The following is a 15,512-nucleotide window of genomic DNA, read 5'->3' on the forward strand; positions in this document are numbered from 1 at the left end:
CCGCGGATTTCCCTGTTACGACCTGTGAAATTAACATGCCCCTTTCGGAAAAGGGGCCAGTGTAGACGTAGCCAAAGTAGCAGTGGGCTTATTCCCATTGAAACACTGTATACTGGATGTTTTTACTTCCAAGAATAATCCAATTGAAGTCAACACCTAGGACTACTTGTAGGGATAAAGAGCCTTTCACACACAAGTATTTCCAGATTTGAGCCGTGGAAGATGGATCTTTTAACTCACATGCACTTGCATTTGCCGTTTCTAGCCTTTACGTTTGTGATTTCCATCCCCTTTGCCCTGGAATGACTCACCAGAAGCAGTTGCACATGCCCTTGCCTTGAATTTTAATCTTATTTTTAACAAGCTGTATCGCAGGTGCCACAAAACTTGCAGTTCCCTTTTTCAGTTTGACAAGTGGACAGACGGTCAGAGGCGGAGGATCCTGATAGACTTGTTAGAACGCTGCTCGCTGTCGCAGCAGAAATTCTGTGCCAAGCAGCTGCAGGACCGAGTTCCAGCGGAAGCCCTGGATTTCACCACAAAGCTTCCCAGAGTCTTGTCTTTATACATCTTTTCTTTCCTGGACCCCAGGAGTCTCTGCCGATGTGCACAGGTAAAAAGCAGCACGTATCTGAAACATGAATGCTACTTGCAAGTCAGTGTAAGGAAGCACCTGATTTTTACCATATATCTGTGCTAGCACCCTTCATAGCAGCACAGAGTTTCTCTATAAGTGCCAACATAGAGGGAATTGTTTGGCCATATAATCTAGGGTGAACAGAATTGTTACGAAAGCATGGAGGAATGGGCTAGATGATCTCTATTTCAATTATTCTAGGGTTTAAGAAAGTGTAAACATTGTGGCCAGATTTTCAAAAGTGACTACTAATTTTAGGGTACCTCCATTTTCAGGTGCCTGACTTGTGGCTCCTTAAAGAGGTTGATTTCCAAAGGTGAGGGCCTGGCACTTTCTGAAAATCAGGCCTTTTCAGACACCTCAAGTTGGGCATCCAAAGTCACTAGCTGCTTTTGAAAATCCTGGCCTCTTTGTCATGGCAAAGATACTGTATGAAAAACTTTAACAGGTATGGAGATATACCTAGCTCTTAGAGCTGGAAGGGACCTTGAAAGCTCATTGAGTCCAAGTCCCCTGCCCTCATGGCAGGACCAAGCACCATCCCTGACAGATTTGCCCCAGATCCTTAAAGGATCCCCTCAAGGATTGAACTCACAATGCTGCATTTAGCAGGACAATGCTCAAACCACTGAGCTATCCTTCCCACCTTCAAAGCACCTTTGAAATGCATGTATTGTGCAGTGTGCATGTACTGATGTGTGCTGGCTTCAGGGGAGCAGAAATGCTCAAACTGGAGCTTCTGAATGAGATTCTCAGTGCCAGGGTCTACCAAGACTCTATGTTGTCCATGCATGGCCAGGAGAATTTGTTCCAGCTGGAGTCTGTTCACAGGGAGGATTCCTTAGGCAAATTGGTCACTTCCCTCCTGGCCAGTAATTTCTGAGCAATCCAAAGGTCATCCTTGTTCAGGGGCCCAGCCAGCATAAGGCCTCTGCCTCAGGTACATGCCACTTACACCGCATTGGCGTGGTCCATGTGTCTTATGCGCGCCTCCGCATGCATCTGGCATATGGGCCACACCAGTGAGACTGATGTGGCCTTTCAGTAGTGTCTGGGGTTGGGGCAGGCCTTGTGCAGAGGAGTGAATTACACCCTTAGTCAGCAGGCCCTGCCCATTTAAATTTGGTGGGTTCCAGGACCTGTGATCTGCTCTTGCGAGTGGTTGACATGGTGGGGTTCAGAGTCTGCTTTCTGTGACGTGAGACTGTAAGCTGAAATAGCCATGCCTTTGGCCTTCATAGGTGAGCTGGCACTGGAAGTCCTTAACAGAATTGGATCAGCTCTGGATGCTTAAGTGTCTGCGTTTTGGCTGGTACATCAACTTCTCTCCAACCCCCTTTGAGCAGGGAATCTGGAAGAAACACTATATTGAGATGGTGAAGGAGCTTCACGTGACAAGGCCCAAGGTATAGAATCATAGACTATGAAAATGGGAAGGGACCTTGAGAGGTCATCAGGTCCAGTCCCTTGAATTCCTGTCAGGACCAAGCAAAATCTAGATCATCCCTGACAGGTGTCTGTCCAACCTGCTCTTAAAAATCTCCAGTGCTGGAGATTCCACCCCTCCCCAGGTAATTTATACCCCCGTCTCTCTGGAAGACATGCGATGGTCGCAGAGAATAGCTGAGTGTTAGGATTGCTTGTTTTGGTTTGCGTCTCACCAGACAGTATCACACTCGTCAGACTAGAAAAGTGTTCTCGACATAAAATCACTGCCATCCATTCATTACCATATGATGTGCTGCTCCACTCTCTCAGCCTCATGGGGAGGCAACTCAGGCACTTACAAGCAATGAGAGAAAATGTGTCCCATTGACTCCTACCCCAGATGTCTCTCCCTGCTCCCCTTCACCTGTCTTTTGGAGGTAATGTTGGGAAGATTCCTCCCCTTGCATTTTGGGCTCTGCTCCCCTCTCCCAATACTCTCCTCATGGTCCCCCTCCAATCCCAGATTTGGCTCTTCTCTCAGCAAAGCAAAAGAGAGACGATTCCCAGCATCACCCTTCCCAACAGCTAATCTGTGAGGATGAGGGCAGTGATCTTAATAATATCCCTCCAAGGCTTTATGGGACACTGGGGTGGTGGAAAAACAAAATGGCTGCACATTGGCCTGCTCTTTGGGTAGGGAGATGGTGGGTGACTCTCTCTCTTCTCTCCACTCACCAAGTGTCATTAGAAACCAAGGTTACCTCTAAGCTGCGCGGCAGCAGGGCCCTGCAGCTGCTTAATGAACCCCTCTCAGGGCTCTGTACACAGAGCTGCCTGGCTGAGGGAGGGACCCTTCTCCCTCAGCTACAGCGACAGCTCACTGCTGAGGACAGAGCAGTGAGTCTTGCCCAGCCGGTAACAAGGGGACTGTCCCTACCAGCTAGGAGATACTCGTCCTCAGAACGGAGCTGCTGCAATAGCTGAGGGAGAAGTGCCCCTCCCCCAGCCAGGCAGTTCTATGTAGGGCATCCCTGAATCTCTAGGTGGGGCTCATTAAGCAGCTGTGAGGCCATGTTGCTGCGCACCTTAGAGGAAACCTTGTTAGAAACCATTAGACAGCAGCACCGTTGTATCCATCCCCCAAAGCTGGCAGATCTGTCACCTAGGAGGCTGCACATTCTCTGATAAAACGAACAAGCAGCCCTGTGGCACCTTAGAGACTAACAAATATATCATGAGCTTTCGTGGGTAAAACCCATGTCATGTAATATCTTTATTTTGTCTTTCATTGCTGACAATGCCGAGTGGGTGGGACGGGTGTGGCTGGGTACCACGGCTCATTTCCTATATGTGTCTCTCCCACTAGACCCCTCCAAAAGATGAATTTGTGGTCATTGATGTCCAGCCGATCGCAAGAGATGTCCCTGAGGGAAAACTGTCCCTTTCCTCGGTTCTCCGATCAGCATCCGTGCTCGGAAAAGACAAAGAGAAAAAAGAGCTTCCACCATGGCGCTCCTCGGATAAACATCCAACTGACATCGTCCGATTCAACTACTTAGACAACTACGATCCGATCGAGCAAGTGAGGCAGGCGTAAGATGCTCTCACCCTTACTTTCAGGATTTTCGGTGGCATGGGAAAGGTAGCTGGCACTAGGAGGAAGAAGGAAGCTGTTGGTTATGCTCAAAGGCACTTCTGAATATTGCAGCCAGGTTTCAGGGATTGTGCAGCTCTCTTACTAACAGAGAAAAATAAACATACTGCGGGGAAGCTAATAAACACATTAGCCGTGTGGGACAGCGATGATGCAAGAGAGATTTTCTTGCGTATCTCTAAAAAAGCATGAATAGCACTTGCTGTTACACTGCCTAGGATAGACTTACAGGACTCATCGGTCCTCACACTTCAGGGCATTATCTGATCACCAGTGAGGTCAGAAAGAGACTTTCCCCCATGGTGTAATAACACACAGCACAGTGCACTGGGGCAGTGACCCGGTTTCTTCTGACACACTTAGCAGTGACTATTAATGGAGAAAGAATAATAGTTCCCTGGACCATTGGTCTCTCCTTGTGCAGCACTTCCTGGGAAAAGAGGCTCAAGACAGCGTTTCTTAAACTGTGTTCCGCAGCACACCGGTGTGTCGCTGAGAACAACAAAATTCAAAATGGCCGCTCTTAAAGGCAGTTTTTAAGACCGAGGAACACCAAACAATATTTTTTTTAGGAGGAACACCAAGACCCTCAATAACTTTTCCCCCAACCCTTTCCCCCCTCTCGACCTTTCTTTCTTTTTTCTTTTTTTTTTTGCTCAACAAAAAATCCTTGGTGTTCCTCATAAAACAAAATTATTGTTTGGTGTTCCTCGGTCTTAAAAAGCTTAAGAAACACTGCTCAAGAGAGTCTTGAATCCCATCTAGCTATACAGCTAGTGTGGAATTCACTCTTCTGTGGTGGATCCACGGCAGTCCTGGAAGCCAGCTGAATCCCAATGAAGCCCTCAAGGTTCATCAACCTTGTTTTGACCCTTTGTAGAGGGGAGAATTTCACCCTAGGAGGTGCATAGCCACTGTGAATTTCACCCCTGCCTAGTAGCTTTTTGGGCCAAATGCTAATCTACTTGCCGGGGTTCTTTCTGAAAATAGTTATTCAGGATGCACCAACCACTACTCCTGGACATTTCAGAAATTCCCCATCTCCTAGTGAAATCCCATGATGGATCATTATCTTTAATCCACATCCCCTCCTCTTAGAGGTTAACACTGCTTCAGAGAGCTTTCTGCATTCATTTGCATCCTCTTTCTTTAGCATCTTTCAAACTTCAGTCTCACCCTTCTTGGTAGAATTGACTGGATACTTTCTTAACTTCCTGCAACTGAGATGCTTGTCCTACTTGGGTAGGATTTATTCTATTCAGTCTGTATCAGGACCACATTATACTAGATATATAGGTTTTCCAATCTAAAGCTACCACCAGACACAGGGCAGGGGGTTTGACTACAACATACACACAGGTGAAGGAGATCCTGAGTTGCTAATGGTGCAATAAACACAGAGAGATTTTTTTTCTGCTTCCTGGGCAGGGTTTAAACCTGTGAACCACTCATGCTCCTGTTTTTGTGTGCAGTGTTCTACCAATTCTAACTGTAATTACAGGGGATTATTTTAAGGAAAGAAATCAATTCCATGAGATTTACTTGTTTATCAAAAATCTCCCTTTAATATCACTTAAGCTGTAGGTAATTGCTACCCTGCAGTCTCCTCTAGAATGCCTGTTTTGGTTATGCAGTAACACAAGTGTGCGGGGTTAGGTATTGATGTGACGTTCCACTTGAATAAACCATATTTAGGTATTTCTCTCTCTTGGACTGATCACTATCAGAATCCACTGCTGTAGCTTTCTTGAGCTAATCACCCTTGAGGTGGTATAGCATGACCGCCATCCTTTAGGCTCAGGAAAACTGAGCAGTTCTGTTCCCTGATTAGTCAGGGCATGTCTACAGCAGGGCTAAACTCGAAATAAGCTATGCAACTTGAGCTTAATTGCGTAGCGTAAGTTGAAACTGTGTCTACACAGTCTCTTTCAGGGGCGGAAGTTTTTTGTGGCCAAACCAGGGTGTTTTTCCCAACAAAAGTTATATTGTAGTGTTTGCTTTCATTGTTTTGTTGACAAAAGGCAGTTTTTGGCGACAAAATGTGTCAGTGTGGATATGGTCTTAGGTACAAATGAGAGCAGCTATTAGTGAGTCCATGGCTTTGTCTGTTCTAAGGTATTATTCAGTGTTGCAAAGATGAAACAATACATTTTCATAGGAGGCTTGGAGTGGAGCGAGCAAGCCATTCAAGATCTCGCTAACTAGTTTCTGACAGGAAAGGAACAGGAGGAGAGTTTCTTTTAATTCAAGTGCACAGTTCTGCTTGAAGGCATCTGGTGTTGTGCAGCTGGTTGCCAATAAATCAAGTTTTCTCTCCCATTTCATCATGGATAAAGAATTCTGACTCCAGTACAGTGTTGAAATCCAGCCAGCTCTGTGGCCAGTGACTCAGGAAGGAGGCCTGTTACTTCTCCCGGGGGCAGGTCAGCTGAAATGAACACTGACCCTCCCCACCTCCATGTGGCCTCTGGAAGCCAGTACTAACTCAGATAATTTGTGGACTCAGAAAGCCTCTAAAACCAGTCGCATGTTGTGTTTCAGTGGGGCCAACAGACTCTCAAGGCCCCTAGGCAAAGCAGCGGGGAGGGCTGGCTCCGTGCCCCCTGAAGGGGCAGAAGGAGCCTCAGGCAGAAGGGGCGGGCTGGGACTAACCTCCCCCAGGCAACCCTCAGCACCTGCTCGGAGTCAGGGCCGCATTCTGACTTTCGTGGGCCCCAGGCACTTTTGCCTTCGTGGGCCCCTTCCTCCATAAAAAAAAAATATTAAAAATTATTTTTGATACAACTTTAAATACTTCAACATTTTTTTCTGTTTTAGGCAAAATGTAATAGATTTTCATGGGCCCTAAAAGTTTCATTTTTTTCTGATGTGAGAAAAAAATTAAGATATTTTCTTCGACCCTAAAAGTTCATTTTTTTCTTCTGATTTTAAAAGAAATTAAAACATTTTCATGGGGCCCTGAAAGTTTGGTGGGCCCTAGGCATTGTGCCTTCTGTGCCTAATCGATAAGTCTGCCCTGCTCGGAGTGTGCCATGTGCAGCTCCAGAGGCAATTGAAAGGTCCCAGGGCTTCGTCCACCACCACTGTTGCAGTAGGAGCAGCAACTGCTTGGAGCCCTGGGCTCTTTTGAACTGCCAGGCCGTGGGGCAGTTGCCCCCACCCCATCGGCGGGCCTGTGGGCTGGAGCGTTTAACCAACAAGAAAATAGCTACGTGCAGTAATTGTGCATAGCTTCTTACAGAACAGGGCTCGCTCTTGTGTGAAGGGAGCTCGGTTACACAGGACGCCACACCCTGTCCCTCAGATCTCTCTACAGCTAGCCCAACGCCCTTCCGGTAAACCTAATTTCACGAGGCATAATGGAGTGGTCAACAAAGGCTTCCCTTGTCAACCGCGGCACGTCCAGACTACCGCGCTGTGCCGCCAAACAGCTGATCGGCACAGCGTGGCGGCCAGTTTGATGTAAATGAAGCGGCGATTATTTAAATCGCCGCTTCATTTTCCTATGTCTAGTAAACTCATCTACATGGCTCCGTCGATGGAGCCATGTAGTCTAGACACACCCCATCAGTTTAGGATTAAACAAAGACTGTGAATGGCTAGCCAAGTACAAAAGCAGCTTCTCCTCTCTTGGTGTTCACACCTCGACATCAGCCTCACCCTTCCTGACTGAATTCACCTCATTATCTCTAGCCTTATTGTGACCTGCATATTTAAACCTGCCTCTGTAGTCTAGACATACCCATGGTGTCAAATTTGCAGATGAACTGTAGCTCAGCAGTTTCTCTTTGAAATCTGGTCTTGAAGTTTTTTTGCTGCAGGATGGCTACCTTTAAATCTGCTACTCTGTGTCCAGAGAGATTGAAGTGTTCTCCTACAGGTTTTTGTATATTGCCATTCCTAATATCTGATTTGTGTCCATTGATTCTTTTGTGTAGGGACTGTCCAGTTTGGCCGATGTATATTGCAGAGGGGCATTGCTGGTACATGATGGCGTATGTTGTATTGGTACATGTGCAGGAGAAGACAGAGAGTCAGAGAGTATGTTTTGGTTCCCAGTTTGGAAGAGAGCAGTATTTAAAATCTGGCTTCTGGCATGTGAAGTATGAGTTTGAATTCAGAATGTGCTCTTTAGGCTTTTATTTCTTCATACGACATGACAATGGGTGTGTGTGGTATAATAATCTGTACACACTGGAAACGATAGTCTTCAAATTTGTGTTTTTAGGAAAAATTCTGCCTGCAAAATTATTTGCTCGACTGTTTATGGAGACTGGACACAAAAAGAGAACTGATGTAGTCACAGAAAATTTGCTGAAGCCCCCAGATGAATATTTTCAAAACAATTGTTTGCAGTACTCATGTGGCCTTAGTTGTGTCCTTGCGATTGGTGCGAAGTTCCATGTGGGGTACAGCATGACTGCTGTGAAGTCACAGGGAGCCAGGTTTGGTACAGTCATGTAGAGACATTTTCCATGGATCAGATTCAATATTCCTTCCTCCAGAGTGTAGGAAATTACCATCCTGCCAACTGATTATATTAGATTTTATAACAGCTCCATATACGCATTCACAGAATATGTAACTGGTTGTAAAAGCAAAGACTCATAAGAGAGGCTGGCAGACTGGGATCTGATCTATATTACAAGCTACACTTGCTTAGCTAAGGTTTAGCAATTTAGTTAAACTGGTGCATCCCTCAGGTGAACAGGGCCATCCTTACCCATATTCAGAATATGCAACTGTGAATCCGTACCCATATCCTTACCCATATTCAGAATATGCACCTGAAAATTTGAGGCACCACTGAGTCATAGGCTACGTCTACACTGCATCCCTCTTGCGGAAGAAGACATTCAAATGAAGCGCTCATTAGCAATGTCTCGCACTTCATTTGCATATTATCTTCCAATGCTTTTTGCGGAAGAGGTTTTTTGCGCAAAAAAAAGCAGTGTAGACGTGTCTGTTTCACGCAGAAAAAACCCTTTTGCACAAGAACCTGTAAACCTCATTTTTTGAGGAATAAGGGTTCTTGCGCAAAAGGTTTTTTTTCCACAAAACGAACCCATCTATACTGCATTTTTTTGCACAAAACCTCTTTTGCAAAAAGCATCGTAAGAGAATATGCAAATGAAGTGCGAGACGTTGCTAATGAGCGCTTCATTTTCATTTCCTCTTCCGCAAGAGGGATGCAGTGTAGACGTAGCCTAAATATCTATCCACCCATCCGCCAGGAGCAGACTGGCAACCAAAATAGGCCTGGGAATGGCCCTCCCCATGATGTCACCCCTGCGTGCCCCTCAAACCCCGTCCCATTTCCCTGCATCACGTCTGACACGTAGCACAAGCGGCGGGTCAGGCTCCGTGTGCCGCATACAGCACAGACACAGAGCCGCTCGGAGTGTGGGGCAACGACGGCCCGTCACCCACCGGGAAATTCCCAGTATCCTGCCAGGCCAGTCCGCCTCTGCCGTCTGCTCTTCCTATCCCTGGCCTGTGTCTCTGCTTCATCCAGAGAGGATCTACTTAATTTAAAACTAAAAAGCCTGCCAGACCTATTAGGAGCACACTGAGCCTGTAAAGAACCATTCTAGAGGTAACAAAGCCATTTCACAGGTATTTGCCAGCCCCAGGTATATGGATGTACTGTGTTAGTTGACAGGACCTTAGTTTAAAATTTTCTTTAGCTCTATTTCATTAGTGTGTTGCTGGAGATTATAAATCACATCTCTGAACGATTGTCATTCCCCGCGAGGCACAGGGGCACCAGTTTAATAGTATTATGTAGGATCCCATAAATCCTAAGGATGGCCCTGCAGATAAACATTTATTTGTAAAAACTTAGCTGAGGTCAGTAAGGAGTCAATTCATGGTAACTTGATACAAGCCAGGTTTAAACTAACATAAGGGTGTTCACACAGGGGTTTGCATCAGTTTAACTAAAGCGGTGTAAAAACACACCTTTTAGTTCAACACAGCTTGGAATGCAGACAAGGGCTAGAAGGCAGCTTTAGTTTTATGGAGCTGATTCTCCACTGCCTTGCCAGTGCATTTGGCACCCACTTTGCACAGGTGTATGTCACCGCACGAGGTGCCAGGGGGTGGAGAGTCAGACTTGTGTAATTACGATGGCTTGCACATTAAATGTGTGAAGTATTACAGCCCACATTTCAAAAGCGTCTTTGCTTTTGCCGTTTGATAAGTGACTGATGCTTCATTTCACACAGAGAGGGGGAATCTGTACATTACAGGACAATAAAACTTTATTTTATTTTGAACCTTTCATACAAATGGTTTCCTAAAATGCTTTAAAGAGTTACATTATAGTAATGGAAGAAAGCAGCTTACAAGGTTAACTAGGGCCAGGGGGAAAACAGGAAAGTGTATCAGCCACAGAGATACAGGAAGACTATTATAGTTGGCAAGAGTTGCAGAGAAAGAAGTTCTCAATGCTACATTGCATGAGGAGGGGCTGGAAAGACAGATGATATTGCTAGCAAAGGAAATCTGACCTAGGTATGGGTTATCTCTCAAGTTTTTGTATTTCCATCTGGATGTCCCCTTGTCTCAGCTAACGCTATTCCTTCCCACTTTCAGGAGAAAGAAAGGAGGAGGACTAACCCCAGACCTCAGCCGGCAAGCATTTGAGAAAAAAGGGAAAGCGAGCAGTGCGTCTTATAAACTCCGGAAAGCAAAGTCTCTGGTAAGTATCTCTAAGACCTGACATTATCAACACAGGATCTAAGTATATTTCACCGGGGATCTGCTTGGCTCAAACCATTTATATAACTCTAAATATCGCTGGTACCTTGGTCCACAAATAGATCTGATCAGATTTTGTTAACTGTCAACTGTTCAAGCTGCGATTCTCTTCCTTTCTTGTAACTTACATTTTAAATCCGAGTTCCAATGCTATCTAGGAGGTGGCATTCTGCTACAGGTTGAACTTTTCTAGTCCTGACCAGTGCTGAACCAGAGAATTTGCTGGACCACGGGAGGTCAGTATTGTCTAGCAGCATTACCAACACTTCCACTGTGGACTGGGCTCTTAAACCACATTGAGGGGTACATTAGAGCTAAATAACAGCACAGAACACTCAGGGTATGTCCACACTACATGGCTCCGTTGACGGAGCCATGTAGATGAGCTTTGTAGACATAGCAAAATGAAGCGTCAATTTAAATAATCACTGCTTCATTTACATCAATATGGCTGCCATGCTGTGCCAATCAGCTGTTTGTCTCGTGGGATGAGGTTTACCAGGGCGGTTGACAAAGGCTTTTGATGTCGACTGCCGAGCGTCCAGACTACCACACTGAGCCGACAAACAGCTGATCAGCACAGCGCAGCAGCCATTTTGATGTAAATGAAGCGGCAATTATTTAAATCGCCACTTCATTTCCCTATGTCTAGAAACCTCATCTACATGGCTCCGTCAACGGAGCCATGTAGCGTAGACATACCCTGAGAGCCAGGACTGGTGGCTGTAAACAAATTTTATGGGACTGCAAGAAACTTGGCCAACCCATGATAAGTGGATTCCAGCTAACTCAAATCATGCTGGACCAGGGATGTTGCCAGACCAGAGAGTGCTGGACTAGAGAGGTCCAACCTGTAATAGGAATGGTTTCTTTCATGAAAACATTGTAATTAGATATAAAGCAGAATCACATTAGGGAGAAACATGCTGATGTGGAGCCAGATTTATGAGTATTAATTATGATTTGTGTTGCAGCAGAGCCTATAGACCTTATGCCAGGCACTGTATCAACACTGACAGTCCCTGCATTGGCCGAGGGAAGGAGGAAGTGCATGGAACATCTTTCTTCCCTTAACTCTTCTGTGCAGGGAGTTATATTGCTGGGCCTGATTCACCTGTCACTTACTCCAGTCACACACCCTCATAAGCCAGAGGTCAGAGAAATCACACTGGTGTGAGAAGACAATCTGGGCTCCCTGAGCACAAAAGGGGGCAGCCAGCTTGTCCAGGTGTAAAATGGGGATGAACGTAGCTATCTCACATTGACGCTGGGAAGCGTAATCCCTCCATAGCACTGAGCAGATTATAACTACCAATGTCTGTGAAGTACGCTGGGGCCTTGGGAGGAAAGTGCTAGGGAAGTATAAAGCCTTATTCTCAAACATACTACATGGGGCATATTTGAATGAAAACAATTCAAAATAGAGTCCTTCAGTATCGAAGCAGCTTCTGTTCCCTCAGATGTCAGGCTCATCTCCTTGGATCCAGTCCGGATCTCAGAAGAGCCTACCTAGAGTCAATCATACAGCAATGGCAAAACTCTGGGTCCCAAATCTTCAAAGATATTCAGGCACCTAACTCTCTCTGGGTATGTCTACACTACAGCACTAATTCGAACTAATTTAATTCGAATTAGTTAATTTAAACTAAGCTAATTCGAACTAGTGCATCTAGACCTAAATACTAGTTCGAATTAGCATTTTGCTAATTTGAACTAGCATGTCCACACAGAGTGGACCCTGAACCAGAGTTAAGGCTGGCCGGAAGCAGTGCCGGCAGGGCATCAGATTAGGACTTAGAGCGTGGAGCTGCTGTCTCAGGCTAGCCGAGGGCTGTGCTTAAAGGGACCCGACCCCCATCCCAGACAGACAGTTCTCAGGGGTTCCCCGCTTGCAAAGCAGTCCTGGCTTGAAGTGCCCTGAGTGCCCACACTCGGCACATCACAGCACTCGGCCATCAGACCGGCTGCACTTGCCGCAGGCTGCCATCCGGGAGGGTGAATCGGGGGGCTGCAGGAGAGTTTCCACCCCGAGGAGCCCGCAGAGCCACCCCAGTCCTCCTCATCGGGGGCTCATACCCCATTCCTCCCTCACATCCTTCCACTTACCCATCCCTTGCCCCCCTTCCTGATGTACAAAATAAAGGACACGTGTGTTCAAAAATAGAAACTCTCTTTATTGAACAAAACTGAGGGAGCCTGGGAAAAGGAGGTGGGAGAGGGGAAGAGAGAGGGTGGGAGAGGGGAGGGCAACTAAAATGATGAGGGGTTTGGAACAGGTCCCATATGAAGAGAGGCTAAAGAGACTGGGACTTTTCAGCTTAGAAAAGAGGAGACTGAGGGGGGATATGGCAGAGGTCTATAAAAGCATGAATGGTGTGGAGAGGGTGCATAAAGAAAAGTTCTTCATTAGTTCCCAGAATAGAAGGACTAGAGGACACTAAATGAAATGAATGGGTAGCAGGCTTCAAACTAGTAAGAGAAAGTTGTTCTTCACAAAGCAAAGAGTCAACCTGTGGAACTCCTTGCTGCAGGAGGCTGTGAAGGCTAGAACTAGAACAGAGTTTAAAGAGAAGTTAGATAAAGTCATGGAGGTTGGGTCCATGGAGTGCTATTAGCAAGGGGGTAGGAATGGTGTCCCTGGCCTCTGTTTGTGGAAGGCTGGAGATGGATGGCACGAGACAAATGGCTTGGTCATTGTCTTCGGTCCATCCCCTCCAGGGTACCTAGTGTTGGCCACTGTTGGCAGACAGGCTACTGGGCTAGATGGACCTTTGGTCTGACCCAATACGGCCGTTCTTATGTTCTTATGTTCTAAGCTCAGGGCTCAGGTTCGGGGGTCTCACTGGACCATCTTGATTTTCATGCAAACCTGCTCCTGGGTGGCCAGGCTGGCAGCTATCCTGCCCTAGACGGCCACTTTCCTGGGCCTAGTGCGGAGGTCGTGGACATTGGAGGCTTTCCCCCAAACCTGGATGAGGTCCACGATGTCTGCAGTAGACCAGGCGGGTGCCCTCCTCTTGCGGTCCCGGGCAGGCTCCCGGGAGCCGCCAGCCTGGTCCCGGGAAGAGGCGGAGGGCTGGGTGGCAGCGGGTTGCTGGCTCGTGCCGTGCCAGGTGCAGGGTCTGCTGGCTGGGTGCTGGCAGGCTTGCACCTGGCACAGGCACCGTAGCCAGACCGTGCCCCTTTAAGGGCTCCGGGGCCGGGAAGGGGGCAGACGAGTTTCCCTGGTGGTGCCCAGAGTGGCCACCAGGGCAAGCTGGGGAGGGCTAGCCTCCCACTAGTTCGAATTAAGTGGTTACACAGCCCTTAATTCGAACTACTTAATTCGAACTAGGCGTTAGTCCTCGTACAATGAGGTTTACCTAGTTCGAATTAAGCTCTCCGCTAGTTCGAATTAAGTTCGAACTAGTGGTTTGTATGTGTAGCGCCTATCAAAGTTAATTCGAACTAACAGCTGTTAGTTCGAATTAACTTTGTAGTGGAGACATACCCTCTGAAATCAGTGAAAGTTAAATACAGGTTGATCCTCTCCAGTCCAGAACACTCTGGTCCGGAAACATCTGTGGTCCGGCGTGATTTGAGTTAGCTAGGTGTCCACTTTTCATGGGTGTGTCCAAGTCTCCCTCAGTCCCATAAAGTTTGTTTACAACCACTAGCCCTAGCTGTCAGCGTTCTGTGCTGTTCCTTAGCTCGAATTTACCCCTCATTGTCTTCTAAGAGCCCAGTCAGCAGTGGAAGTGTTGGTAATGCTGCTAGACAATATTGACCTCCCTGGGTCTGGAAGATTCTCTGGTTCGCTACCAGTCAGGTCCAACCTGTACCTACCGACCTTTGTATGGGCCTGACTTGCTTCAGTAGGAATGGGAAGTAATTCACTATGTGTAGACATTGATCTGTTTATCTGCTCTTTCGTCACTTCCCTTATTACCCGGTATGCAGACATTTAGGCTTTGTCTATACTGTGGACTTCACAGCGGTACCATTGCAGCTGCACTGCTTTGAGGTCTCCTGTGTAGCCGCTCTCTGCTGGCAGAGAGAGCTCTCTCGCCAATATAATTACATCACCCCCAATGAGCAGCACTGTCCACACCAGCCTTTTTATCAGTGAAACTTATGTCAGGCAGGCGTGGTGGTTTTTTCATCCCCATGACTGACAAAAGTTTGGACAACAAAAGAGCTTGTGCAGACAAACCATGCTTGGTTTCTGGATCAGTTCCCTCAAGATTCTGGTCTCTTTTCCCAAAGCATTCTCTTGGACTTGTCACTTTCCACCATCCCTGCCTGATGTCAGTGTATACATTGAGCTACTGTGTTAGGTCAGAGTGAGCAGCCTCTAGCACCGCTAGCTGTTAATACTGGGGATTCATTGTGCTCACAGTTGATAAGACAGGAAACAGTATCAGGAAGTCGGGCTTCCAAAGAGCACCCTAGAGATAAGCTTGTGTAGATATAGGAAACAAATAGCTGCCAGAATAAGCAGACTCTTGTGAGCATTTTTTTTTTTTGCACTTGGAAGAATGTTTCCCAAGTAATGAGAACCAGAGACCCCCATGTGCGCCAATCAACAAAGGAGATTTACAGGAAGGCAGCTGAGGCTGACAGGCATTTATTATTCTTGTGCAGGTTATTTTCCTAGCCCAAATGTGTTCTTTATTGTTTCGGTGCCCCTGTACAGTTGTTATCGTTAAGGTTTGTTGCTTTTGTCTTACAAATGCCACTTTTCGGAGCTTTATAAAACAGCTGCAAGAGTTTCATTTCAGCATGGCCATGATTTTCCTTTTCTTTTATTGTAGAGCCATTACAATATCAATGATGTGGTGGGCTAATATGTGATCCAACCTGACGGGGTTGGGGGGAAGGCTTTGGGCTCCTGTCATGACATAGTCCTCATGGGATGTTCTCCTTTCCTCAGAGCTGCCCTAATCTGCACCCCTGAGTCTGGGAGGCACAGCCCCCAAGTATATCCACCAGTGCAGGGATTAAATGGGAGGTCAATGGGACCTTTGCTGCCGCAGCAGCAGATTAAGGGAT

General features: G+C 46.7%; 1 protein-coding gene across 3 annotated transcripts in view; it reads left to right on the top strand.

Moving 5' to 3' along the window:
• FBXO16 (F-box protein 16) overlaps positions 1–15,512 on the top strand; it is a 50,311-nt gene that overhangs the window by 19,089 nt on the left and 15,710 nt on the right. For 2 of the 3 annotated variants that reach the window (XM_075923279.2, XM_075923278.2), the window contains exons 4-7: positions 407–613; positions 1,879–2,043; positions 3,432–3,658; positions 10,317–10,422. In XM_075923279.2, coding sequence (XP_075779394.2) covers positions 407–613; positions 1,879–2,043; positions 3,432–3,658; positions 10,317–10,422 — 705 coding nt within the window. Of the gene's footprint in view, positions 1–393; positions 614–1,878; positions 2,044–3,431; positions 3,659–10,316; positions 10,423–15,512 lie in introns of all 3 variants that reach the window. The other variant, XM_075923282.2, reaches the window with a different exon arrangement.

This window comes from Pelodiscus sinensis, chromosome 3 (genome assembly GCF_052426305.1).
Source record: "Pelodiscus sinensis isolate ZL-2025 chromosome 3, ASM5242630v1, whole genome shotgun sequence".
Classification (NCBI taxonomy): domain Eukaryota; kingdom Metazoa; phylum Chordata; order Testudines; family Trionychidae; genus Pelodiscus; species Pelodiscus sinensis.